Source organism: Lissotriton helveticus, chromosome 1_1 (assembly GCF_964261635.1).
Source record: "Lissotriton helveticus chromosome 1_1, aLisHel1.1, whole genome shotgun sequence".
Lineage (NCBI taxonomy): Eukaryota > Metazoa > Chordata > Amphibia > Caudata > Salamandridae > Lissotriton > Lissotriton helveticus.
This window is the reverse complement of record NC_136057.1, coordinates 1,881,410,458-1,881,437,633: the sequence shown is the minus strand read 5'-3', so window position 1 is coordinate 1,881,437,633 and position 27,176 is coordinate 1,881,410,458. Positions and strand designations below refer to the sequence as shown.

Below are 27,176 nucleotides of genomic sequence, written 5' to 3'. Positions count from 1 at the left end.
TACATCTGAAAGACCACCATGACATTGATTGCAAACTCTTATTTAGAAGTTTGTAGGATATCCCAAACGTTGCTAGACTCTTAGGGAAAGCAAACAGGTGGTCAATGACAATGTACCCAGTTACATTGCGAACATTCAGTGACATTTATTTTGCTAAGAACATCCCCAAACACATAGTCTTATTTAGTTTGGAAGGCTTGTAAGAATGTCCAGAGAGTCTGCTCAATTGAGCTGAGAACTGCCCCTCAAGAAACAGTCAGGCTCAAAATGAACATGGAGAATCTAGTTTTGATTGGCGAAAAAAACCCTACAAATACTCACTCCAGAGAGCTTAATAGTTAGAGAAATTGTGCTCTCCTACGTTTTATCGAATCCAGTTTTGTGGGGGGATTTTGGTACATGTGTAAAAACTGTAAAAAAACAAAAAACGGGTTTATCAATGAATGTTAATCGGATAGGGTAATTCCTGTTTCTGGTGAAGTTGGACCTGTCAACCATTTATGTCACTACTGAACATTAATTAGGACATTCCTAACACACTGGAGGCGTGGGTGAGATTCAGGAGTTTGTTGTTGATCTGGTCTGAATCCTTCCTTGCCAAAGATACAACTCTTGAAGATAGATGGGTCTACCTCTGCACAAACCGCTGAATGTTCCTTTGTCCCTCAGGGTTCCATTTTGTCTCTGTCCTTGTTCTGTTTGCGCGTGGATCTCCTGGGTAAAAACGTGTCAAGTCACCTGCAGTTTGTGGCCGTCACTTGCATTTGGGACTAAAGACACCTGCATCAACAGTAAATGCAGTGAAGCAGAGGGAATAACTTTTTTCTCATCTCTGCTTAATGATGGATGAAGAAGGGTGTACAACTGCAACGGACTACATATGTCTGCAGTGTGTAGCAGCTGGTGGAGCCGGAGCAAGCAGTCAGTGCTTTCCAATGACCCCCCAGCAGTCTGCAACAGACATTATGAAAGTATTTATTATTAATTAGTCTAGAAAAGCAAATATGGGAAATCAACAGCACTTTAAAAGAGCAAACAACTGTCTGGACAGGAATAGTTTGATCAGCCCCAGGGCAGTACTGGAGCTGGCTGCTTGTCCAGACTCAGAAAGTAACCAAGAGGTGACATACAGAAGAGTGTTGAGTCCTGGACCTGAACCAGATACTTGAGATAAACGTGTTCTTTCAAACCCTAGTCAGTGTCAGAAATCCTTGAGACCAGGGCATAAAGATGCCTGAACTCATAGTTTGGTGCGGCTGTACCAATGGTATACAGTCATATATAACTCCATAGCAACATAACAAGATACAGACACTTGTTTCTTAGAAGCCCAGTCTCATTTGTTCTCGTCTCATTCCTATTTGACCCAATAAAGAAAAAAATAGTAAGTTACAGGGTATTGGGTTTGCAGTATGCTGTTGTGCTGTGCAAACTCCAACATCTATAGTTTCTGTCAATCGTGCTTTAAAAAGCAACACTGTCCCAAGCTTTCCACTACTCAACAATGCCTTCATGTTTGTGACCTGGACCCGCAGAGGGGCTCACAAACCTGCAAAAGGTTGACCATTATTTAAGGATGGTTTTCATACAGTGGATGCAGTTTATGGAAGGATTCAATCTAGGAGGATTAAGCTCCTGACGTTTCCTTGCCCTGTGCTGCTTTGGCTCCAGGAGGAATCTGTTAATGGGATTGGTCCGCAAGTAGTTCCCCAACCCGCGAAGCCGATAGTGTTGTTTTTTTTTTTACAGGTTTTGGAACTAAGCATACAAACACACAATAAGTGCACCTGCTAGCATGGATGTGCATTTGAATTTGTTAGGAAAAATAAAAGTGGCTCAAGGATGTAGAGTCATCCCTTACTCCCCTCTTCAATGCATTTGTATGGATGTAAGTCCTCACATTGTGAGGTTAGCCTGGGCATTTCTGCACTCTCATTGAAGTTTCTTGCTAACCCCTTTATTTGTCCCCGGCAGAGGCACTCGTGAGGCTATCTGAGTAGTGCTGTGTGTTAATGTTGCTCACACAAGGTTCTGCATGATGGAAGGTTCACCCAAAGTGCAACCCCACACTAACCAGGCTACAGGGGTATTGATGATTGGTGGTAGTGTAGATTCCATTGAGGAGCTCAAGCCTTTTATGCATTTAACATAAGGAAGTAAATCAATGTCGCCATCAGTTACTTTCTTCTTTTGTCTTCTCCCCAGGACTCCTTGGGAACTCCATCCAGGGAATAGGCATTGTATTTCCTACCCTTTACTTCCTTGGTGAAAACACAAGTCGAAAACTGGTGATGATCCTCTTCTTTGGTGTCTGTGGTTACGATTTTTACCGACACTATTTCTTGAATGATTTTGGTTGCCTGTCAATGCCACACTTTAATATAAATAGACCTTCAAATTGAAAGGGTAGATTTTATTGGTATGTATGTCTGTAGTGGACTGACGGTTGCCATTTCACGACTAGTAACAAACGTAGGAAGCCCTGCTGCTGTGATCTGCACTAGAAAAATGGAAGCTGTAGTGCTGAGGATGGACAGGACCTCACCCTTGGGCAGGAAGATAAGCAAGGTTCAACAGACTAAGGCCTGCATGGAGTTTGTCTATGTGATATAAGCCACCAAAAAGCCACGAGGACCTTGCAGCCCAGCTGCAAGTGACACTAAGAACTGTTTCACAATAGGGCTGAGGACTTGTAGAAGTCATTTCAGGGCTGCTAATGTGGCGAGTCTGCATCTTCTTGACCCACTCAAAACCATCCCTTAATTTGCAAGAACACAAAATACCATTTGTCCTGCCTGAGAAGGGTAAAAGGTTTTTCCTTTTCACCTTGGACTTTAGGATAGTGGGCACTTCGTTTATGCAAGTTGCCCTGACTCTGGAACTGTTGCATCCTCTCTCTAACCTGTTCTGTTTGAAGGTAGAACTTGACCTCTAGTGTAAATCCGCGATTCTTCTAAAAATCTATGGAGCCAGGGAATAACCCCGCTAATTGGAAAGTTTGATTCTAACAAGCCATTCTTGTGACGGTGCCTTTCAAGGCATGGTGGAGCCAGGGATCTGTCTTTGTCTATTAATACATTTATGATTTTAAAGACTAGTTAGAGTAGAACCCCTTTGAATTGTGTCCTACACCTTCCCGTCAGTGACCATTGGATCACGCTGTCTTTGTTAAATAGACAATGGCACTTTGACTTTAGATCCATTCTTAAGCACCCTAAGTAGAATTTTATGTGGCGTTGGGTGGGAACCCCGTTTACATTGGGTGAATGGTTTTTATGCTTTTTTGTTTGTAGATATCCTGCTGCTTAGGCTTATCCATACTGGACTATTCACTTCCTCCACATTGAGCTACATTGAAAGTAGAGCAAAGGAACGACATATCACACCAATGTAACAGGTTGTCTCACAACTTTTATTTCCATTTACCAGGGGCCATATACAAAGCTAAAAGTATGTCGACTTTGACCTGAAGGTTTGAGAGAAAAGCATAAAATTCTCAAACCAGGCCCTATTCTTAACATTATACCTAGATGTCCATAATAATTAAATGGTACCGCCTCACTTTGTAACCAATGCAAATTTCCTTTGTCCTGTGTTCTGGGAGGTGCTCGAACCTTCTAATTTGTTTTGTTATTTAATATTTTAGCTGTTCTTATTTTTTTACCTGTAAATGAAAGCTTGCTCCTTTTAAAAGTTATAGCTGTGACTCGACATTGAGTTCATCATGAGTCATTACAGTGTCAAACTGTATCTGAGCTCCAAAACTACTTCCGGGTTTAGGCATCAAACTGGTCTCTTGATTTGTCCTTCAAGGATCAACTATACAAACTAAGTAACTTGGTTGTCCAGTTGGAGTATCTATCTGAAGCCCTGAAACTCCAATAATAACCACTATAGCAACCATGGGAAAAGCCCAGTAACCACCAACTTCTCTAGATTCCAGAGAAAAAGCCAAACACCACTTTACACCCAGGCTGGTAGTCACAACATGACCGTTTTATCATGAGATTCCAGTCCTGTGACTGCGGCATTAGTTCCTGCTGGAGGACTAACTGCTTTATAAGATTGGCTGGCAGGTCTCTTTTTTTTTTTTTTTTAGATGCATCATTTCTATTTTAATGCGTTATGCGTTCACATCAAAGAGGTTATCATCAATTAAGCATATAAACATGTTAAGGAACATATGCTTATTATTAGCTTTTTTTTTTTTTTAAATATTTTTATTGACAACACAATGTGTGTCCGGCCTTCATGCCATGTGAACTCAATTGCGCCGCATCAAGGGGCACGCTGGGGGCCTTGAGAAATGCTGGGGGCATCTGCTACGTTCCGCCCTTCATGCCATGTGGGTCGTACATTAATCAGAAGATCGTCTGCTGTGGCCGTGTGCTGGGGGCGTGTCAAATGCGTTCACCTGGAGGCCTGTTAAGTAACGTTACTGCAGCCTCTCCTGCGCGCTGTTACTGAACTCTCTCATTCAACGAAATTACACGCACCTCCTACCATCAACCAGGGCTCTAGCCGGGCTCAGGTGCCGGATCAGTACACTAATTACGCGCGCCTGATAACATCAACCAGGGCTGTAGCTGGGCCTCAAGCGGGGGAACACGCGCCTGCTAACATCAAACAGGCCTGCATCTGGGCCTCAAGCGGGGGAACACGCAAATGAGCATGTCTGCGGGGACAATTACTGCAGCCTCTCCTACTTGCTGTCACTCAACTCTCTCATTAAACGGATTTACACGCGGCTGATAACTCTCTCATTCAACGACATTACACGCGCCTGCTAACATCAACCAGGGCTGTAGCCGGGCTCAGGCGGCGGATCACTACACCAATTACACGCGCCTGCTAACATCAACCAGGGCTGCAGCTGGGCCTTCTCCGTCCCTATTCTAATGAAACAAAAAATGTTGTCTACCGTGAGATTTTAAAATAAATTGCCCTTGCCAAATACACACATTACACCCATTCTATTTCATACCCGGACAACGTCGGGACGGGCTGCTAGTAACATATACAATCAGAGAAGTAAGCAATAAAGTATTAACAAATCCATACAGAGATAAGATTTTAGCCAGATCAGAAGAAGACAACCAATTATGGTACGACATTAAACAAAAGAGAAAAAGATAGATTTTTAGCAATCACATTCATTTAAGCCTTAACATTCATTAGGCGCGAGGAGTGTTTAAAACAAAATTAAAAAAGGTTCCCCAGATTCCATCCAATTTCAACATTGATCGCACTCCCCTTATTTTAGCTAATGCGGACTCCATAGTGTAGATTTCATTCACCAAAGACCACCATTCCATAATGTGCGGCGGTTTCGAGGATACCCATGCCCTGGCAATAGTCAGTCTGGCACACGAGAGTAAAATAATTATTAAATCTTTCTTTTTTTGTTTTTTTTTTTTGTTTAGATTGTCCTCATACCACCGTAAGCGTCTGCCATCGTAACATTAGACCCCGTTTATCCTAGGTGCCCTGGGTCCATGTTCCTGCATACACTACGGACCGCCAGGCCTGCTTCTTTGTACGAGGCTTGGTGTAATCCTTGGACGATCTTAAACCAACCTTAGTGCCTTCCCCCAGCACACTAAGGGCGCCCAAACGTTGCCTTCTGTACGATCAAGCCGTGCCATTGCAAATGCGGCCCGAAGCCACTTCTCATAAAGAGGAGCAGCTGGATCTTTCCATAATATACATATTTCCCTATGGGCCAATAGAATCAAATTTAAAAAGAGGCCAGTCTGTACTTTAGATATGCAATATTCCAGTGAAGAATTTAAACCAAAAATGACCAATGCAGGGTCTAACTTAACTTTGTAGCCTAATATACCCCGTTAGTGCCAGCTCTACATTCTGCCAATACCCTTTTAATTGGGAACAATCATAAAAAAAAAGGGAGATCGTCTGCCTTGAGCATGCCACATTTAGGGCACCTAGGGGTTGGATCACTGACAAACTTAGCTACTTTATAAGGGGTATAATAAATCCTATTGATAGTAAAAAAATAGTTTTCCTTCAAAGAGGCTGATTTTACGAACTTATAAAGGTTAGAGATAGATGGAAGATAAAACTCTGCAGCTTTATTTTCTAAAATTGATGTTCTCCAAAACAGATGGGGAGGGGGAGCTCAATATCTTCTCTATCTAGCAGGCTCCTGTACCATATCCCGACTTCCTTTTTAAGGGGATGGGGTTTTGGAGTTTAAACTCTATTTCCCAATTTCCGCCAATGTTGTTCTTTTCTGCAATGTACCACGAGCGTAGTTGTAAAAATTTAAATCGTGAAAAAGAGTCTCCAATCCTTACTTTCAAGACATCCCAAGGTAAAACCCCATCTACTGAGATTAATTCGGACAATGTACTTATGCCTGCGAGTTCAATTGGCACTGCCAAGCTGTCCTTCAGGCAGTCAGGAAGCCCTGGAGAGCCCCAGATTGGGGCGAAATCCGAATAATATTTTATACCCCACCTGGTTTTCAGATTCTGCCATGAGTTAAGTGCTGCCCGAATTACCTTTAGGCAGACTTTCTTGAAGAACCTTATAGCTCCAAATTTGTACAGAAACCATCACCGCCCCCCTCATGTGTTGCCATTACCTTCAAGATCCTCCCCCAATTATTATCACTAGGGCAGGACAAAAGACTGCAAATGTTTTTAAACTGAAAAGAAAGACAATAACAGAAGATGTCAGGTAATGCTAGCCCCCCCTTAAGTAGTCTCCTCTTCAGCTTCTTCCAGGATAATCTGGAGTTCTTATTGGCCCATATAAAACTACCTATCTTACTCTGAATTTTCCCAATAAGCTTAGAGGAAAATTCAAGGGGAATGGCGCTAAAAAGGTATGTTAGCTTGGGTAAGATTACCATCTTAACTATATTTATTCGGCCATAAATTGTAAGTTTGATGTTTCTCCATCTAAGGAAGAGATGGTCAATTTCCTTTATTACTCTATTTAAGTTAGTCAAGGGGATGTTCAACAATTCTTGCTCTATACTAATTCCCAAGTATTTAAATCCAGGTCTCCCTTGACTTTCCCAGCCTTCAACTCCCCAGCACATTATCTCGGTCTTAAGAGTGTTCACTGAGTAGCCAGAAAATCTTCCGAACTCGCTTAAAGAGTGCTCGACCTTTGGGAAGACCTCGATAGGGTTACAAGTATAGACTAGCAGATCATCCGCGTACAGAGCAAATTTGATATTTAGGTCTTGAATCCGAAAAGGGGTTATTTGGGGATCTAACCTGAGCATTTGCGCCAATGGCTCTATGTAAATGTTAAATAATAAGGGTGAAATGGGGCACCCCTGTCGGGAGCCTCTCCTTATTTCGAACCTAGGGGTTAATTTTCCGTTTAGGAGAATAGTAGCAGATGCGCCATCATAGCATTTTACTAATGAACGTATGAGCAGAGGACCAAATCCCATAACCCTGAGGGTTTCCCAGAGGAAAATCAAGCTAACGCGGTCGAACGCTTTAGCGGCGTCATACGCTGCCACTGCAAGCGGTTCTGACCTTGCTCCCGCAAGATCTATACAGCCAATCAGTTGTAATGTCTGTTCCTGTATAAACCTACCCGGAGTAAACCCCTTCTGCTCCTCCTCTATCACCTGTGGTATCACCTTGACCAATCTCCCTGCCAAAACACTAGTAAAGATCTTATAATCTGCTTTTAGCAGGGAGATTGGCATATAGGAGTCTGCCTTCAGTAGGCTCTTACCGGGTTTCAGTATAAGAACAATTGTTGCTTCCTTCCAAGACGGGGGTACCTTCCCCCCCCTCTATGTAGATATAATTAAATAGCTCTAGGAGTCTAGATATGATAACATCATCAAGAGTTTTGTAGACTGCCCCTGGAAGTACATCCGTCCCCGCTGCCTTGTTCTTTTTAATCTTGGCAATATGTTGTTTAATTTCTTCCTCTGTTATAGGTCTTTCAAGTAGTTCTTGACTGTCATTGGCCAATCTCGGCAGATCTTTATTATGAAGCCATGTTTGAATGCTATCAATGTCAGGAACTACCTCCTCTTTATATAGCTCCGAAAACAGATTGACCAGGCATCACTGCATATCTTCATGCTTGCATGATGTTGTGCCTACTTCATCTAATATTAATTTATTAATGTTGTTTTTAACCCTGTCAGCTTTTAGCTTCCAGGCTAGTGTGGCGCTTGCTCTCTCCCCATATTCATAATGCTCCATTCTGTGAACATTCCATTTGGCTTTCACTTTTTCCTCCAACTTAGCTCTGTAATATGAGCGGATTTGTTCTAGGTCTTTTAGAATAGAAGGGAGGATCTCAGGTTGACATTAGAACCTTACGTTCTCTAATCTGGATATCTCTAATTCCATTTTATGGAACTCTTGCCTATTCTTCTTGTTTTTAAAAGAAGTGAAGCTATGAAATTCCCCTCGAATATAGGCCTTAAAAGCCTCCCATACCACATCAGGGGGATGTAGACCCTACATTGTCTAAAAAGAATTTGTTCGTTGATTCCTTAATGGTAATAATTAATTCTGGGTCTACCAATATACCTCTGTTTAACATCCATCGGGTGGGAGACTTAGCTTTACTACCTAGATATGTAAAAGTTATGGGTGCATGATCCGAAAGAATAGATGGCTGAACAATTTGAATTTGAATTTGAATTTGAAGGGATTTATATAGCGCTCGTACACCTGGCGGTTTCTTGGCGCTTACTGGCAACAGCTACTCAGCGAAGCGGAAAGGGGAAAGAGGTGAACATTCAGGATGGGAAGGCTTGGGTGAAGAGGAAAGTCTTGAGGTCTCTACGGAATTGGGGGTACTGGGTGCAGGTTCTGAGGGCCAAAGGGAGAGAGTTCCAGAAGGCTGGACCTGTGGTAGCAAATTTTGAACCACCCCACTTCTTCCGTTTGAAGCGGGGAACCAAAAGAAGGTGGTGAGAAGAGGATCGAAGGTCTCGTGAGGGGGTGTAGGATTGCATGGCCAGGTTAATGAAGGAAGGGGCAGAGCCTGTCCGGGCTTTAAAAATGGTGCAGCCGAGCTTGAATAAGACGCGTAGCCGGACCGGGAGCCAGTGCAGGGAAAAAAGAAGAGGGGTTACATGGTGTGACTTAGAAAGGTTAAAAACCAGCCTAGCGGCCTGGTTTTGAACAAGCTGAAGACGTCTCATGAGGTAGTCGGGCATGCCATGGTAAAGGATATTGCCATAGTCTAGGCGAGATGTTATCATGGCTAGAAGAATTAGTTTGAGCGCATCTGGGGCGAAAAATCGAGAGACTCTGCGGATAGTCCTGAGTGAAAGAAAGGCTGAGGAAACCACAGCCGAAACTTGAGAATGCAGAGAAAGTTCGTTGTTGATTTTGAATCCAAGGGTTTTGACAGAGGATACAGGAGTGGGGGGGGAACCTAGTGAGGGGGGCCAGAAGGAGGAGGTCCAGGGACTGGAGCAACCACCTGTCAACACCAACTCCGTTTTATCGGGGTTGAGCTTCAGGTGGTTGAAGTTCATCCAGTCCTCTATATTTTCTACTCCTACTGCGTCCGTTAAAATGTAATCTAATCTAGAGGAATGGGCGTGTTTTTTACTAAAGTAGGTGAACCTTAATCCTGTTCCTCCCTTGGCTTCCCACAAGTCCACCAGGCCAAGATCGTGGATCATATTGATCATTGTTCTCCAAGTGCGTGGTGCAATAACATATTTACTATGATTCGACCTGTCCCTGACAGGGTCTAAAAGAACATTGAAATCGCCCCCTATTATGATTGAGGTTGTGACTTCTGTTAGTATGGCCTGAACTTTAAGAAGACAACCAGGGTCGTCTATATTTGGACCATAATAGGATACCATGGCGATCTCATTCCTCCCCAGATATACCTGCAGCAAGATCCACCTACCGGAGGCGTCAGTTTATACACTTTTGATAGTATTTATGGCTCCCTTCCTTATTAGTACTGCCACCCCCTTGTTATGTGTCATATTTTGGGAGCAGATAGTATGCTCTATCCAATTATATCTACCAAAGACTTCTTTGGTTTCTACATAGCTTAGGTGGGTTTCTTGAATAAGGAATATCTGGGCGGGTGACTGCTCAAGATATTTCATGATCAGGCGCTGTCTTCTACTGCACCGCAGGCCATTAACATTCCACGATAAAAACTTTAGCCTTTCTTCAGCCATTTTGTCTATAGTAATCCACTTCCCTGCTTACATCAATACTCCAAGCTAACATGCTTATCGCTAGCATAACTGGGTTTGAGGACAATTTCTTTTTTTTTCCCACTGCGACCCCACCCGTGCCACAACCACCCCAACCCCAAGTGACCCCTCTAACCCTCTACCCCCTGGGGAACCCTCCCTTTCTTCTTGGGCATACACCCTTTGGTGGAGCCCCCCTCAATGTGTGGCTATTTAAAAAAAAGTGATGCTTTACAATATAAACAAAGTAATGTCGGCGTCAATTTAAATTAAATTTTACACTCAATTACTCTGTATCAAAGGTTTTTCTTTTTACCTCAAGTACAGGATCAGCTTATAATTCACTCTTTACGGACTACCTCACCCCCCCACTATCCTGGTCTCCTCCTACTCCTCCTCCTGCCCCAGCTCCTTTTCCTCCACCCTTTTTGATTTTATCTATAAGGGAGTCCACCTCTTCCAGGTGACGCATGTTGTACATGTGGTTATCCCACATAATGCGAAGAGAGGCAGGGAATCTAAGTTGGGTTTTGGCCCCCAGCTGATTCAAAATAGCCATCCTTTTGCCCAGTTCCCACTGTCGTGTGGCAGTCCTATGGGATACATCCGACCGAATAGAAAACGTAAATGGGGTGGGAGTCAGATTGCTTTGCAATTGGCCAGACTTTAATGCAAGGGACAGGATTTTCTCTTTAAGGGAATACGTAAGAAAATGTACTAGTATTTTCCTCGGGCGTTCTCTCCCAGGAGTTCTTCTATAGGGATCGCGATGGACTCTTTGTATGTCGATTTTTAGATCCAACTCTTCCTCAGCAGGTGAAATTAATGTCCTCAGGAGGGATACCACAAAACTCTTTATGTCGCTCCCCTCAATATCCTCTGGAACATTCAATAATTTTAGGTTATTTTTTCTAGAGTGGTTCTCCAATCTCTCTATTTCATCATATAGTTCTTGATTTTGCTGAGTCAACTTCATAACTGTAATGGATGAGTATTTTATGCTTTCCTTGATTTTGGGCACCTCGGCTTCAAGCACATCCGTTCTCTTTGAAACCGCCTCTACTTTTTGTGACAAAAGGTCACAAGAGGCTCGAATCGCCTCCTGATTGGCTTCCGATGTAGAGAATCTCCTACCTATGTCATCAAATCTCTTTCCTAAGTCATCACGTATACTCAGCAATATATCAGCCAGTGATCCAGGGGTAGAGGTATGAGTTGTGGGTTAGGGTAGAGAAGATGCCTCGGGAAAGTTTTCAAACATGTCATGGGCCTCAAAGTCCCTCGAATGATCAAAGTCCTTCAGGGGCTCGGGGTATACTCCAGGGCGTCGAATCATAGTCTCCTATGGCCTAGCCCCCTTCTCTATAGGGATACCAGATTTACCAAGCGCACCGGGCAGATTTTCCATGTCAAAATCTCTCAATTCGAGGGCCGAAAAACTATTTGAGAGCTCAACTGATGGGTGAACTTCTACGTGCTCCTCCTGCGGATTAGACAGAGGGACCTCCAACGGGGGCTCTAACGCAGTACCAATAGTACCAGTAATACAAGTAGATTCAATGATAGTTCCAATGGTGGTGTTAATAGGATTACATGAGACACCCTGGACTGAGGCCTCTTTCGCATGTGGAATGGCGAGGGGAGTCACGGACATTACTGCACCGGAGCCAGTGGTAGGGGGGAGAGAGGTAGTCAAGTCCAAAACCTCCTTCGTAGCCATATCCTGCTTAGATAAGGCGGATGTTGAAGCGGAGGAGGTAGAAGTAGTGCCACAGATTTTATAATAAGATTTTAGTGATGGGGTGATTTTTTAATTGGTTGTAAGACCAATCTTTTTCTGCCTTTTGTTCTTCCGCTTCCTTCCCCCAGGAGAGACTTGTGGGTCTCGAGAGTTCTCTTGTATGTCTTTATTCTGCCGTGTATGGCTAGTACCTGCTTTCACTACCACCACCTGTGGTGCACCCCTTATTAACTCAAGCTGGGCTGGGGAGCTAACCAAAGCTCTGTTCCGGAGTGTATAGCGCCCCACCTTCGCTTTAAGTGAAATGTCGGTCTTAGCGTTGATCGCAGGTTTAATCACACTACTTGCAGGTTGAGCCCACTCCACCTCCTCAACCCCCCCAGCCTCCTCCCTGTTCTCCATACACACCAGGCTATTGCAGTCTCCTCCGGAGTTACACAGGCTGCTACTACAACCAATCACCAAGGACTCCTCTAGAGGCTCAAATGGCAGCTCATAATTTACGTCCTTCCGCCTCCCGCTCACTTCCCCCACTCCTACCTTGCCGCCATATGCATTCAAGACACTCCAACCGTGAGGAAAAGAAGAAGCTGCCACAACAGATGTTGCAGTTGCACTGCCCGCTGCTGCAGAGGGAGCCGAGACTCTCACCACCCTGCTCCACACACTGGGGCAAAGCCGCTTCCACCTCCTCGCGGCTTCCAGCAGTCTATAGCCCAGCAGCTCCGTGGGTAAGGACGCGAGAAAGGGTGCGTTTGAACACACCATCGGGGATTGCCTCTCGCCTCCCGGTCCCTGCGTCTGCTGTCTGCCACGCTATTTCCGTGAAGAGAAAAGAAGTGCCTCGCCAAGAATCGAGGAATCAAGGGGTAGAGGAAACAAGGGGGAAACTTCAGTTAGGCAAGGAGACGCCGATCTGCCGACATCGCCGACACCGCCGTGCAGAAAGCATCAGGAGAATGCGCACGCACCACACATTGCCGGGACTCCTCCTACGGCCGTTAGCTTCCGGACGTCATGCTCCCCCTATTATTAAATCTTTATGTGGACTGTTTGATGGTTGTATGCCTAATAATACCGTTATTACTGAAAAAGGGACAAAAGCTATTTGTTTTTGATTCAGAATATTTTCCAGTCCAGACCAGAACTCATACAATGCCGGACATGAGAAAAGCATGTGTTCGAAATCCGCCGCAACTAAATCGCATTTGGGGCACTTGGAGCGGTCGCTTGGTTGGCTACTTTGAGACCACTTTGATATTCTTTGCGGGGTATAATATAAAAGACATATTGTTTTATATAGTTGAAGCCTTAAACTCGATGACTGTACTACATTATTGATGCTACAAAGTGTAGCAGACATCTTATTAGCAGTTATATTAGTACCTAATCTTGTGGTCCATTTCATAGCAAGTTTCAAGCAATCATCAGCCTTATATTAATTAAGGCATTTATAGCCCTCGCTAATTAATGATTTCGTCTTTTCAGAGTAAAGGTAAGTCCTGATGTCCGAGTCAGAGACTTCCCTCAGCTTCATCTTACGTAAAAAAAAGTCCAGAATTTGCATATATTTAAACCGCATAGGTTCAGTCAATTTTTAAAGAAGTTTAAGTGTTGCAAAATCCCAAAATCCATCAGTGCCATAAAGATCCCCTAAAGGATTAATACCAAAGTTAGCCCATGTAATCCCTGCTCCGTCGCTGAAAATTCCGGGAAGTCCCGGATTGCCCCACAGCGGTAACTTAGAATGAAAAAAAGAAGTCCTACAAATAGTCAGTATCGAATTCCATATTCTGACCGTCTCCCTCGCAGTCTTGAACTTTACCCTTTTAAAGTAGTTAGGGTGGTTTACTCTTGCTAAAAATTGATTAGAGTCTGTGCCCAACATAAATTGATGAAAGTAAAATTGATTATTGGAATTGAGCAAGCTACGAAGGCGACCAAAGAAAGTTGCAAAAAAATATAATCTGAAATCCGGGAAATTGAGCCCACCTTTATTGAATGGAAGTTTAAGTAAGGCAATCGATCTACAGGCTTTTTTATACCCCCAAATAAAACTACTAAGAATCCCATCTAATTAAAAAAAAAGAATTATTAACGCGTAAAGGAATTGATCTAAATAAATAAAGGAATTTTGGCAGTACCTTCATTTTTATTAGGTCGAGCTGATGTTGCATTCATGCGAAGCATGAATGCATCAGCTCGACAACTTATGCTGCCCGTATTTAGGAGAGTGGACAGCTACCAGACGCGCGCTTTGACGAGGTCGGATTTCACCTCGGGAGCGAGCGTCTGATAGCTGCGCATGCGTGGTGCAAGCCCTGGCTCTCACACAGACACAGACAGCCCCCACCCCTCTGCATGCACGCACGCACACACACACACACACACAGGCGCGCGCATGCACACGCAGGCATACGGCACACATACAGGCAAACATACAGGCACACTATCCCCTACCTCGCATTCTCTCTCAATCACACACAGTCACGCATGCGCAGACATTTTCCTTCGCGCACACACTCCCACCTCCCCACCCCCCCAGGCATACACACAGGCACGCACGCACTTCACATCAGCCCTGGGCCCCACTCACCGACTGCGCTCTTCCGGCGGGGCTCCTCACGGCGCGGCGCGTCTCATCCTCTAAATCGGGGCTCCCTCAGGTCAGAGGAGCCCCGCAACAGGCGCCACACTCCTCCTTTTCCCCGGCCCCCTCCTGGGGACCCGGGCTACCCCGGACGTCAGGGCGCTCCATGCGCCGGTAGCTCGCAGCTCGCGGACCTCGGGAGGCGGGACTTCCGGTCGGCCGCGAGCGGATTGGCCGGCCGGGCAAGAGCTTCCGGGTCGCCGCAAGATCAGCTTTCAGCGGCGCCGGCACACGGAGCTCGCTTCTCCAGGCTCGGACTGCCCCTGTGACTTGGATTTTGCCCACCAGGACCGTCCGAGGGAAGGCGGTGAGGACTCGTTTTTAAAGGTAGTTGTATTTGTGATGAAATGCAGGCTGTGAAGACAAAAGTTCCACAATCGGGTGCCTGAATCTGAATGTCTCACTCCACATGTGCAAGTATTAAAGCAACCGGATAGCAAACACAATCACAGTCATATGAAAACGAAGGAAGTACTTCAGAACATGGGTAACAAAAATATTTTTTTTTGGATCCATTTCACGGCGAAGCCTGCAACACATCTTCCTGCCAGCAGGTCTCCCAGCCTGTTCCCAACCCGTAGTTATCTGTCAGCCCTTCTCCCAGCGCACAGCTCTCCGAGCCCATACCGTTTCCTGGCCGCACAGTTCCCTTTCCCAGTTTCTGCCCACATGTCTCGGTCTGCACCCCTCCATGCCTGTACCTCTCCCCGGCTGCTCCGCTCCATCAACCTTCGCAGCCCATTGCTCTTCCTGCCCACACATCGCCATACATTTTCCCAGCCGGTTCTGCCCTTTCTTCCCTCCTCCTCCTTTCCCCCCTTCACCTCTACCCTGTGCTGTCCTGACCTACTCCCTTTTGTACCTCAGCCCCAATGCCTGCTACTCCCAGCTCCATTCACCGCGCCTTTTCGCCTCCTTCCTCAGGTAATAATAACTCCTGCGTCACATAGCGCTTCATAAAGCGCCGCTGCCATATCTAAGCCCATGAAATAAGAGAAGGTAAGAGATGGTACTATCAGTGAGTGCTACTCTCCGGTTTACTTTGAAAACATGGTCACACAACTCGGGGGTTTCCTGCAGCTTGTGTTGGGGTCCTCCAGCCTCAGTGACGTGTGGGCGCCCTTCACTGGAGCAGGCTCCCAGGGTCACACACTGACGCAGCGCTTGCACTGCTGCGGGCACCGAGGGTGCTGCACTGACTGTGGTGGTGGGCCTGGGCCAGGCCAAAAAATAGCCGAGCTTGAGTTGTGTACTTCCCTCAGATTCATCCAGTGTTTTTTTAATGACCTTTGAATCCTCCTGGCATGCGGCTTCCTGTGTTTCAGGGGGAGGAAGAGGGAACAATGGTGGCTGCGGTGCTCTTACCTCACTTTTTCTCAGAGATAGAGGCTCAGCTTTATCTCGTGGGCTAGGTGGAAAGTCTTCCCCAGAGAAGGCTCCGGGGACCGGCCTCTCAGACACACACTGGCTGGTGGTGGTGGAGTTACTCTACGCCCAGAGTCTAGCCTCTCAGACAGAGTCAAACACGGCCTCTGTGGTGGGGTTACCCGGCCTCTCGGACACAGCCTTAGTAGTGGGGTTAGCCGTCCTCACGCACAGTGACTGTGGGTTCTCTAGTGAGAGACAGTGCTGCGGCACTGCGAGTCCTCTAGTGAGAGTGCTGCAGCAGTGACTGAGTGCACCAGTGAGAGAGAGGGATGCAGCACTGTGAGTGCTCTAGTGAGTGCTGCAGCAGTGACTGCGTGCTACAGTGAGAGAGAGTGCTGCAGCAGCGACTGCGTGCTACAGTGAGAGAGAGGGATGCAGCAGTGAATGATTGCTCCAGTGAGAGAGAGTGCTGCGGCACTGCGAGTGCTCTTGTGAGAGTGCTGCAGCAGTGACTGTGTGCTCCAGTGAGAGAGAGGGATGCAGCACTGTGAGTGCTCTAGTGAGTGCTGCAGCAGTAACTGCGTGCTACAGTGAGAGGGAGTGCTACAGCAGTGAATGAGTGCTACAGTGAGAGAGAGTGCTACAGCAGTGAATGAGTGCTAACGTGAGAGAGAGTGCTACAGCAGTGAATGAGTGCTCCAGTGAGAGGGAGTGCTGCGGCACTGCGAGTGCTCTTGTGAGAGTGCTGCAGCAGTGACTGAGTGCTCCAGTGAGAGAGAGTGATGCAGCACTGTGAGTGCTATAGTGAGAGAGAGTGCTACAGCAGTGAATGAGTGCTACAGTGAGAGAGAGTGCTACAGCAGTGAATGATTGCTCCAGTGAGAGGGAGTGCTGCGGCACTGCGAGTGCTCTAGTGAGAGGGAGTGCTGCGGCACTGCGAGTGCTCTAGTGAGAGTGCTGCAGCAATTACTGAGTGCTAGTTTTAGTTAGTCATACACCATATGAATGTTACAGTCTCTTAAAGTGAAACTCCCCCAAAAGGAGTGTTATCTTCACAATATTGAGATTACAGGGGTATCCTAATAAACATAATATTGGCTGGTGATCAGGAGCGATCTGCTTCTACTCTTGCCCTTCCGGAGCAGCTATGCCAGGCTGTCTAGGGTATCTCTTTTCCAGTTTCCTAAAGTGTGTATATCTAAGATGTCTTTTATATTTGAGTTTTATTTATACCATTATTTGCCGCATTATTGACAAATATATATGATTTAGTATCCTGAAGGCATGCCTTACTTCTCTTCCCATTTAATAGGCTGTTCAAATACACTGAACATAATCTTCACAAAAGTTATTTACAAAAGTTTAATCTATTGCCATTATAAATTACAATAACTTTTATTTAAGTATTAATAAAAAAAAATTAAAAGCCATTGTTATTTTTAATATCAATACATCTAAGTCACGTAAATACAACACATTGCATTACAAATGCTATAGGTATCACATTTGCGAAAGTTAAAACTATTAGCATTGTAAATGACAAAGCTATTAATTTCGCTATTTTCAAAACCAACACATAAGTAAAACATTTGTCATTTACAAGACCAATAGCTCAAACTTTCCTAATGCGAGACCTATTGCATTGCAAATGCTTGTTAAATTAATCCAGCCAACAAGACGTAGGGGGACCTTATGCCATTTTTTTTACCAAAACTTACACTTCCTTTAATAAAGCATCGTAATTAAGTGTTATTATATCCCCTATTTTAGATGAGATTTTAACACCCAGGTATGTAGCGGCCCTACATATCCCTTGAACAGGAGCCTGAGGATTATAGTTCACTATAACCTGTGTTTTATTTATATTTATTTGTATCCAGATATTGCCCGAAACTATTAGCCTCATCAGTTATACCTATTAGGGCTTCTACCACGTCTGTAGAATATATGGCAATATCGTCAGCGTAGGCTGTGATTTTAAGAAAATTAAGACCGAATTCAAAAGGGACAATGCATGGTTGAGTCTGAAGTGCATTTATGAATGGCTCCATGGAGAGTGCAAACAGCAAGGGTGACAAAGGGCACCCTTGCCGAGTGCACCTAGATATTGTAAACTTAGAAGATGTCATACCGGCATAACTAATTTTCGTGGTAGGACGATCATATAGAGCCTGTACCCATTTTAAATATTGGCCCTTAAAGCCATACACTGTCATCACTGCCCATAGATAATCCCACCCCAATCGGTCGAAAGCTTTTTCAGCACCCAGTAATATCATACCAAGTGGGGTGGAATTATTCGCCGCTACATCAAAGGCGGTTATCGCCATATTTACATGGGCCGTTGTATCCCTGCCCATTACAAATCCTTGTTGTTGTGGATTGACTAGTTTTGGCATAAGAGGAGCCAATCGGATGGCGAGATCTTTCGCGAATGCTTTTGCATCCGCGTTGATGAGTGAGATGGGCCTATATGACCCACACTCATCAGCAGGTTTATGCTTTTTTTAAAAAGAACACTATTTTAGCTGTGTTCCATGAGTTAGGGACCCTTCCACTTTCTCCAATTGAGTTAATGACTATGCAAAAAAGAGGGAGTAATTCGTCAATGCAGATTTTATAAAGTTCTATAGGAAGCATATCCTCCCCAGCAGCCATTCCAGAAGGAAGAGAAGCAATCACAAGTCTGAGCTCTGTAGTAGTAATATTCTCAACCAATTGCCCCATTCCTTCTATTTCTCTATTATTTATCATATTATTATCAATATACGTTTGTATACTATTCATGGTAGGATAATTTTCAGGAGTATACAAGTTTCTATAATAATTAACAAATTGTTCGATTATCTGTGCAGGTTGATTGTAGATGATATTATTAGGTCCCTTGATTGATTTGATTAGTGTGTTGGCCTTATCGTCAGCAACTTTGTATGCCAAGATTTTCCCAATTTTATCACCGCTCTCGTACTGAGACAATCGGTATTAATGAAGTTTAACAATACTTTTCTCTCTGAGAGTGTCTTTCGTGGCTCACTAATTTTAATCCTAATTCAGCTATATTTTGTGAGCCTTGGCGAAGGGCTTCTGCCAGATGGTGGTCTAGTGACAAAATATTGGAAGTCATACTTTTGATCTCTTTTCTATGCTCTAAATTCTGTCTCAGAATAAACTGCTAGACAAATCCCCTTATACTGGCCTTACAGGCGTCCCAAACAAAAATAGGTTAAGTAGAATTAAGATTCAATTTTATAAATTCTGTGATGTGTTCTTTAAGTTGTAAGATAAATATTGACACTAATAATAGATATCTGGGAAATGAGAATAGCCTTAGGCCTTGTTTCCTTGATAAGATGTTAAAAACAAGAAGGATAGGATTGTGGTCTGATGTGACCCTTGGGCATATCTCTATAGTGCTAGAATCTAGGGTCTTTTCAGATACCCAAGCCATATCTATATGTGAGCATAGTTTATGGGGTGCTGAATAATAAGTATACCCTGCTAAATTAGGGTGAACAGTTCGCCAGGCATTCTTTATATTATGTAAGCGGCTTAATTCTCATATAGCAGCTCGTGTTTTACGCATCCGTTGAAAGGCACTCCGCCTGGTAGTGTCCAGCTCATAGTTCATTATGCACATAAAATCTCCCATAATTATGAGTTCTCCTTCACAGTCCAACAACTCAATATGTAACCAATCAAAAATAAAAGGATCATTAATATTAGGTCCATAAACAACAAAAAATACATATTTACAGTTTTCTAAATCTAATTGAACGATTGCTTATCTACCCCCCTTGTCCACAGCTATTTTGGTAGCTTCTGATCTTAATTGCTTTTGTTTCAAAATGGCAACCCCTCTAATAGAGGCATTTAATGTTGAACAGTCTATTACCTCATAACCCAGTTGCCCCAGTAGCTTCCTGTCTTTATAACAAATATGAGTCTCTGTTATTAACACTAAATGGGGGTTATACATTTTGAGCTCCTCCAGGACTAATCGTCTCTTATTCCTACTGTTAAGGCCTGCAACATCCAGGCTAAGCATCTCAATCGATACATTTCATGAGTGTGCTGCCAGGTTTCTAAAGCGATTCTCCTTAATCACTCTCAGGCTTCAAGGATGGCAGTCTCTATTCACATTCAACTTCTCTCAACCAGTTACAATTTACCAGGTTTTCTAATCAGAAATCCTTCTCCACTCACAGTGATTGTGCCTCTTTGGATTCCCTTCCCTAACTTAATCTAATTATTCCTAACCACCTGCATTTTAGGAAGAGACTCAAATCCATCATTATTATGTAATTCATTTTTTAATTATTGTTATTCTTTTATTCTACTGCATTTTTATGAAAATGATTTCACTTTATTTTTTTAATTATTTTTTAATTTGTGGTGGTTTTCATTTCTATTGTTCTACATGTACATATTAATAATTTGAAGGTGCTTCAGTGGTTTAATTTTCACTCAGAAAGTCTGCTAAATATTTAAATAACTATCAGGATAAATATCTGGGTAGAGTAAATATGTGAAGCCATTATTTAATAATGGAAGGTTTGTTTGGTAGTTATCAGCAAGTATTATATGTCTCCAGATTTTTCTAGAAGATTCTCAGTATGCCCTGTAAATGATTTTCACGGTAGCAGCTGAAACACTGTTGCCCCCACTTGCTATTTTCAAGACTGTGCTGAGACATACATGTTGTCTTATGTGTTAACAGGTTACTCGCCCATCCACTGTGCAGCTGCCTGGGCCCAACTTGACAGCCTCGCGACCCTGGTGGAGCTGGGAGCAGCCATCTTGGCCATCAACTTCCGGGGGGAGAAAGCAAGGGATGTTGCCCTCAGATACGGCAAGACAGACTGTGCAGAGTTCCTGGATTTGTCAGGTAAGGAGCAATACCCTTTACTAATATTCTCTCTTAACCATTGTAGCAAATTACTACAACAGAATGTGAATAGTGCGGAGTCTACCCATTGCTTTTTTGTTTTTACAAATGTATTCATACTTCATAATTATCTTAAGTTTTATACCAAAGTCCCATGCATTAGTCGGGGGTACTGTATATGTTTAAACCTAATTAAGCACTTAATTCATGATGATGCCTGGGACACTAAACCAGAAAACCTAAAGTACAGGTTGGATATTACAGGGATAATAACTAGAGGGATAATATACAAATATAACAGTATGTCAAAGATATATTATGATGGCAAATACAAATAGGGAATCTACACACTACTAGTGAAAAGCTGCAATGTCAGTATATATACCTGCTAATGAGTCTTCCAGGCACCTTTTCTTTTTTAAAGTTTAAAGAACTTTATTGAATATAATAAGCATTGTAAAACATCATTACAAAAAATATGGCATTGAAAAGAAGATGGAATAGAAATAAAATAAACATGCGAACAATTCAATCCCAAAAAGGGATATATAAACTATATCAGGATGTAAGATTCTCCAGGTGTCTCTTAGACCTCTAGAAGAAATGGCTTTATAAAAGGTTTTCTGCATCTTATTGCAAACAAATCTGGTTTATGATTTGTGGTCCAGAAAGGGATCCATGAGTTGGTTACAGTCACCACCTACAATTAAGTCTTCTACCGAAAGAAGAGTGGAAAATTTGTTCCAAAAAGCTAAATCAATGCCATTTGGGCCATAAACAATACAAAAGGAAAGTTGTATATTGTTAACAGTAGTATTTAAAAACAACCATCGACCATTATTATCATGAAACTCATTTTGTAACTGAACATTTAACGACTTATGAAACAAAATAACAATACCATTTTTATTATTCACTGCTGGGGAGCAGAATATTTCTCCTACCCATTACTTACGCAGTAAAGACAGATCTTGCAATTTGAGGTGTGTTTCTTGCAACAGTGCAACTTGACATTTCAATCTCGCTAAATGAGATAAGACACTTTGTTTTTTAACAGGGTTGCGAATACCTTTAGCATTCCATGAGATAACACGAAGACCATTCATCTGTGGGGTTTGAATATAGGTAGACTTGAAAATAAAGAGAAGTCAAAGAAGGGAAAGAGTAGAGAATAAAAAAGTGAAAAGAGGAAGAAAAGATGAAGATCGCAAGGGACATCAAAAGGAGAAGAAATTGTAACAAATAACCACCCTAGGAGCAGGATGAGAGAACAATGAAGAACCATAAGCTTAAATGGAGGAGAGGAAGATTTAGAAAGAGATAGAAAAGGGGAATGTTGCCAGAAAAGCAATAGAGGAGGGGAAACCAGTCACCTGAGAAGAGTTAGAAAAGAAGAGATGGCAGAAAGCCAAGTGGCTTTAGCCATGACAGACCAGAGAACAGTAATGTGGGAGGGGGAACGGCAGAAACCAGGACGGCCACTCCACTGGGAAGAACACCGAGAGGAAGGAAACTAATATACCAAGACAATCAAGAGAGAAGGGAGAGAAAACTCAAAAAAATAAAAAATGATAGACAAATTAAACAAAAAGGAAGGGAACTTACCAAACGTAGCAGAGAAAGAATCGGGATAAATCAGACGTGATAGACAAACAGGTGATGCAGGGATGAAACTTCAGCAACAGATCAACAAAGGGAGAACCTAAAAGATATGAATGAGACACAATCAAGGTGAAGAACAAGACATACCACGCACAATAAACCTAAGGAAGAAAAACGAGCATAGATGACAAATAACAAGACCATCAATGATTGCTAAGTTCCATAAGTTCTCCTCGATGAGAATGGATGAACTTCCGGAGATCAGCTGGATCCTCAAAGGAGAATGTTCTGTCTTTGTACGTCACTTTGAAAAAGCAGGGGTGTATAAGGTCATAACGAGCGTTCATGGATTTCAAGGCTGGTCTGAGATCAAGGAATTCTTTGCGTCTGCTAGCTGTTGGTTTAGAAATTACCTGACTAAAGAAGATTTTATGTCCAGACCATAGCATCTGTTTATGTTGTTTGGTAGCATTGAGGATCGCCATAAGGTCAGAATACAGCAGAAAATAGGCGATGATACCTCTTGGTTTGGTAGAAGAGGATAGATTCTTAGGCCCCAGTCTGTGCGTTCTTTGGATTTTAAAATCCATTGATTTTGGAAAGCCAACGATCTGCAGAACTTGAGATTTCAGGAAAGAGATCATGTCAGAACTTTCAAAACCTTCCGAAATTCCATAAATGCATAGGTTATTACGCCGGTTGCGATTTTCCAAATCCTCTGTAGTCTTTTTAAGTTGGGTAACCTCTTTGGTGAGGCTGTCAACTCTAGCAACGATGTCTTGTGCGTCACTTATCTTCTGCGCAACATCAGAAAGTCTTAAGTCAAGGCTGGACAGTTTGTCCTCAATTCTCTGAAGGGTAGCGGTGGAATCAGACATAAAGGGTCGAATGAGGCGTAACTCATCCATAATGTCTTCCAGCGTGAGGGGAAGAGGTGATTTAGGTGGAGAGCAAGGGTACTTCTTAAGCTGGTTGCCGGTATTAACTGTTGAGTCTTTATGCCCTCCAGGAGAAACCTCTGCAGCACCATGAGGCTTAGTAGAATGCAGATGATCCATGATAATCAGATGATTGAGACGAATTCGAGACTTCTCTTATGAAACGCTGAGAAAAAAGGCAACAGAGTCACTTTAGATTAAGGTAATGGAGAGCAAAGGCAAGAGAGCGCGAAGCCCGCAGCCCAAGCAGTATTTCAAAAACTTTTTGTCGCAGAAAAGCGCAACAGCATGAAAGGTAGTAAAAGACGAGGCAGCCAGCAGATGTGCAAATGACCTGAAGTACCAATACAGTAGAAGATGAGTGGTGATGACAATATACAGTAGGATTGAACTGTGAAGGCAATACATTGCTGTGAAGAATCTAAGTAGACGAGGATTATGTTAAGCGATGTTGTTATGGCGAGGCAGAAATGCACCAACTGACAAAAAATATTGCAGGGAAAGTGGCAATGCTGCCATTGTGTTGAAGAGAAAAAAAATTCCAGATGCTGAGGAAAAAAGAAAAAAACATCTCTTTAAAATGCTGAAAGAATGTCTCTCTTCATAAACATTGCAAATGCCAATATAGGAGCAGGGTCAAGAAGCACAGCATACGAACGCTGAAAGGAGCAGCATAGAGATTAATAACGCGCCAAAACGGGAATGCGCGAAATGGCGGCCGCCATCACTGAAGGAGCTGAAGTGAAAAAATAGGAAACACAGAAAGGAGGGTTTAAATGTTCATAAAGTCAGTCGGAAACTTGCCCGAGTACTCCTAGCAGTTTCCGACGTGCTGGCGTCCCTTTTAAAAAATCTGTGTTGCGATTGAAGAGACCCTTTGAAAGTAAACGAAGTCGGCGTTGCGGAGCTTCTCAGGGTACGGCAATCCTGTCGGCGTCGCCACGCGCCTCCCCAGGCACCCTTTGTTTTGAAGTGGAGGGTCCAATAACGACAAGTCTCTCAATGTGCTGTTTCGGGCCTCTTCCACACTGCAACATTTTGACATAACCATGATCTTTCCTTTGCTTGCATCCATACACTTGTTGTTATAAGCAAGAACACTAGAATTATGTGACTCAGCAGCTGCAACTTTTTTCTCATAATAATGGATTTGCTACATTTGCCACATAATCTATCATTTGCTGCATAATGTAAATAACACATTTGTTTCTAGCTCAAATGCCCCCAAAAGTTACTGAAATTGATCGGATATGTATTCACGCTGAGGGGTAGGTCTTTTGCAAAGGGTAACTGGTCCTCTTTCAGTTGCTTACTTTTACTTTTGATTATTTCACTGGTACTAATGAGCTGAAATATTTGCCCATACAGCATTACCACATATAAAAATGCCGAAATAATGAAGTAATACTTAAAACAAAAGTGACACATTATGCCACATAATTTGTCTTTTCTGTCTACATAATTTAGACAACCTGTCCACACTATTTGATTCTTCCCGGCCGATTTCTGTGTCCCTGGTTATAAGGGTGTTACAATGTTACAGGCATGAGCCAGTGGTCTGGGGTGAACTTGTAAAAGGAGCTTGGTCGAAAGGGGATGGAGCATGGTATGTGGCCAGCATCTCTGCCCGTGGGTGACAAGCGACATAGTAGCTCCAGGCTTTCTTTAACGCAACCTCCTCTGGTGCCCTTGATTTTGAAGAGAGAACTCAGGTCATGTTGGTACTGGAGTGGTGTTACGGTCAAGTATCCAGCCGCAGCTTAAATAAAGGAGAGTTATTCAATTAGTTGCCCCTATGAGAGTAGGACAGCAGTATGTCAGGTATTTGTCTCTCTGAGGATGCTGGTTGGACTAAGGGAAAATAAGAACAAATTACAGCAAACTGCAAAATCTACACGAACTTCTGTAACTTTAAATACTGCATGAGGCACATATAATCCTAAAACATTGTTCATATTACCTACATGGAACTGTAAATGTGCATTGCAGAAAAGTTTTAGCCTCTGTGCTCATATTAACGAGTGACAACTTTATCTAAACAATTATTGGCAATGAATGTGAAAATGCATGTATGTACAGCCATACAGAAATTATGTTCCCATGCAATAGCATATTAAAGAGTAAATTAAGCCTTCATTGTAGTCTTGCTTCTATTTCTGTGTAAAACACATGGCATGAATAAATGAACTATGGATACCGAGGGAGTTTCATTATAGTCCTGCTTCTGCTTTACATTTTGCTTCATCATTTATATACACCGTATGAATCAGGTCGTATTATTTAATTTTCTAAGTCGGCACAGACCCCTTGAGTAGGTATTGTGGACACTCAGCGATCCTTGGACCACAGATTAAAAGACGCTACTGTAGTGCTTTCACCATATTATACATATAGGTGAACTCTGCCTAAAAGTGCAGTTTTGTTCCACTTACTCCTACACAGTCCGGCAAGCTGTCAAACTGTGGGTAAAAAATGCATGCAGAGTTTGAATATGCAGGTCCCACATCTTATGGGTTGTCACAAATTGTCATATTTCTCTTGCTCAGCTCATAATCAGATTCCAGGCCTTTGTCCTACCTGCTGACTCAAGTTAATTACTCTGCTCTCCAGCTGAGAGAATAAAAGCCTCCTGAAACTAGGGGAATAATGATCAGTGATTGGGTATGAGGGAAATCTGCATTTGATAATTTGATTGTCATAATGTAACTGAGCTGGAACAGCTGGGGCCCACTGAATAAAGGAGGAAGCCAGACACCTGGAGACAACACAGGAGGGGCACACCTTTGAAGTTTTGGTAGGAAGACCTCTGGCAGTAATTTCAACTATGGGTAAAGCTGGGGGCCTCAGAGGACCTCTGCTAAGAGAAAACGTGTCCCAGAATACTAAGCAGGAGGATAGGGGCAGGAGTGGAGGGATGATGTAGCATCCGAGGATTAGCCAGTGGTGCTTGGCATCTAGAACTTTCCACCCCCCACTTATAAACCCTTGCACAAGGGAGGGACAGAGAAAAAGATCCTGAATCTTTGTGGTGACAAAAGCAGTAGAATGGTGAGCTGGAAATATGAGCCACCTGATGTCCTGCAAGGTGGACTAAGGATATTTTCACCAGCTGACCCCTTGGACTAGGATGGGTCTCTCCAGGGCCAATGGCACTTGCTCCCTCATGCCTCCTTAGGATCAGTTGGGGGAAGACCTGACTTTAATGCCCCCCCCCCTCCCGGTTCCCTTACAGACAGCAAGGAGGCTACGGGACCTGGGGAGTGTGGGCAGGAGGGTGGTCTGCTGGCTGATACCTGCGGGCTGCGCAAGATGCCCCCACCAGCAGGAGCGGAGAAGACTGGCATATGGAGCCAGTAAGTCCAGCTCCCAGCAAAGTGCGTCCCTCTAGAGACCACGAGGCCATTGAAAATAGTCATAGCGGCTAGAACCGAAGAGCAACAAAGTGTGGCAAATGGGTCCTCAGTTATGGCACTGGAAAGATTTGACCTTTGACCCTCAAACTGAGCATGTGGCGCTCTGCCGCTGTTTCCAAAAATATCTCAGAGGTGGGCCTGAGTCTGGGGGTCAGCGCATTGATATTTAATTGTTTTGCTGGGGTAGTGGGCTAGCATGGGGCCCCCTTCATCGAATGCTGGTGTCCCACAGGAGCCCCTATCTGCCCTGGGGTGGCGCAACAAAAATCTTGATGAGGAAGATGCAGCAACAAAAGCAGGAGCCCCTGCAAAGATGGCTCCTTATTGGTGGGCCTGGGGACCAAAAACAGCAGAAGAGGGCAGGGTTGCCCTGCTTTTAACAGCAGCTACCAC

At 43.6% G+C, this 27,176-nt stretch overlaps 1 protein-coding gene across 4 annotated transcripts in view; it reads left to right on the top strand.

Moving 5' to 3' along the window:
• Positions 1–27,176, top strand: part of ANKRD45 (ankyrin repeat domain 45) — a 502,291-nt gene that overhangs the window by 236,467 nt on the left and 238,648 nt on the right. For all 4 annotated transcript variants that reach the window (XM_078642319.1, XM_078642293.1, XM_078642311.1 and 1 more), the window contains one exon: positions 20,663–20,830. In XM_078642319.1, coding sequence (XP_078498445.1) covers positions 20,663–20,830 — 168 coding nt within the window. The remainder of the gene's footprint in view (positions 1–20,662; positions 20,831–27,176) is intronic.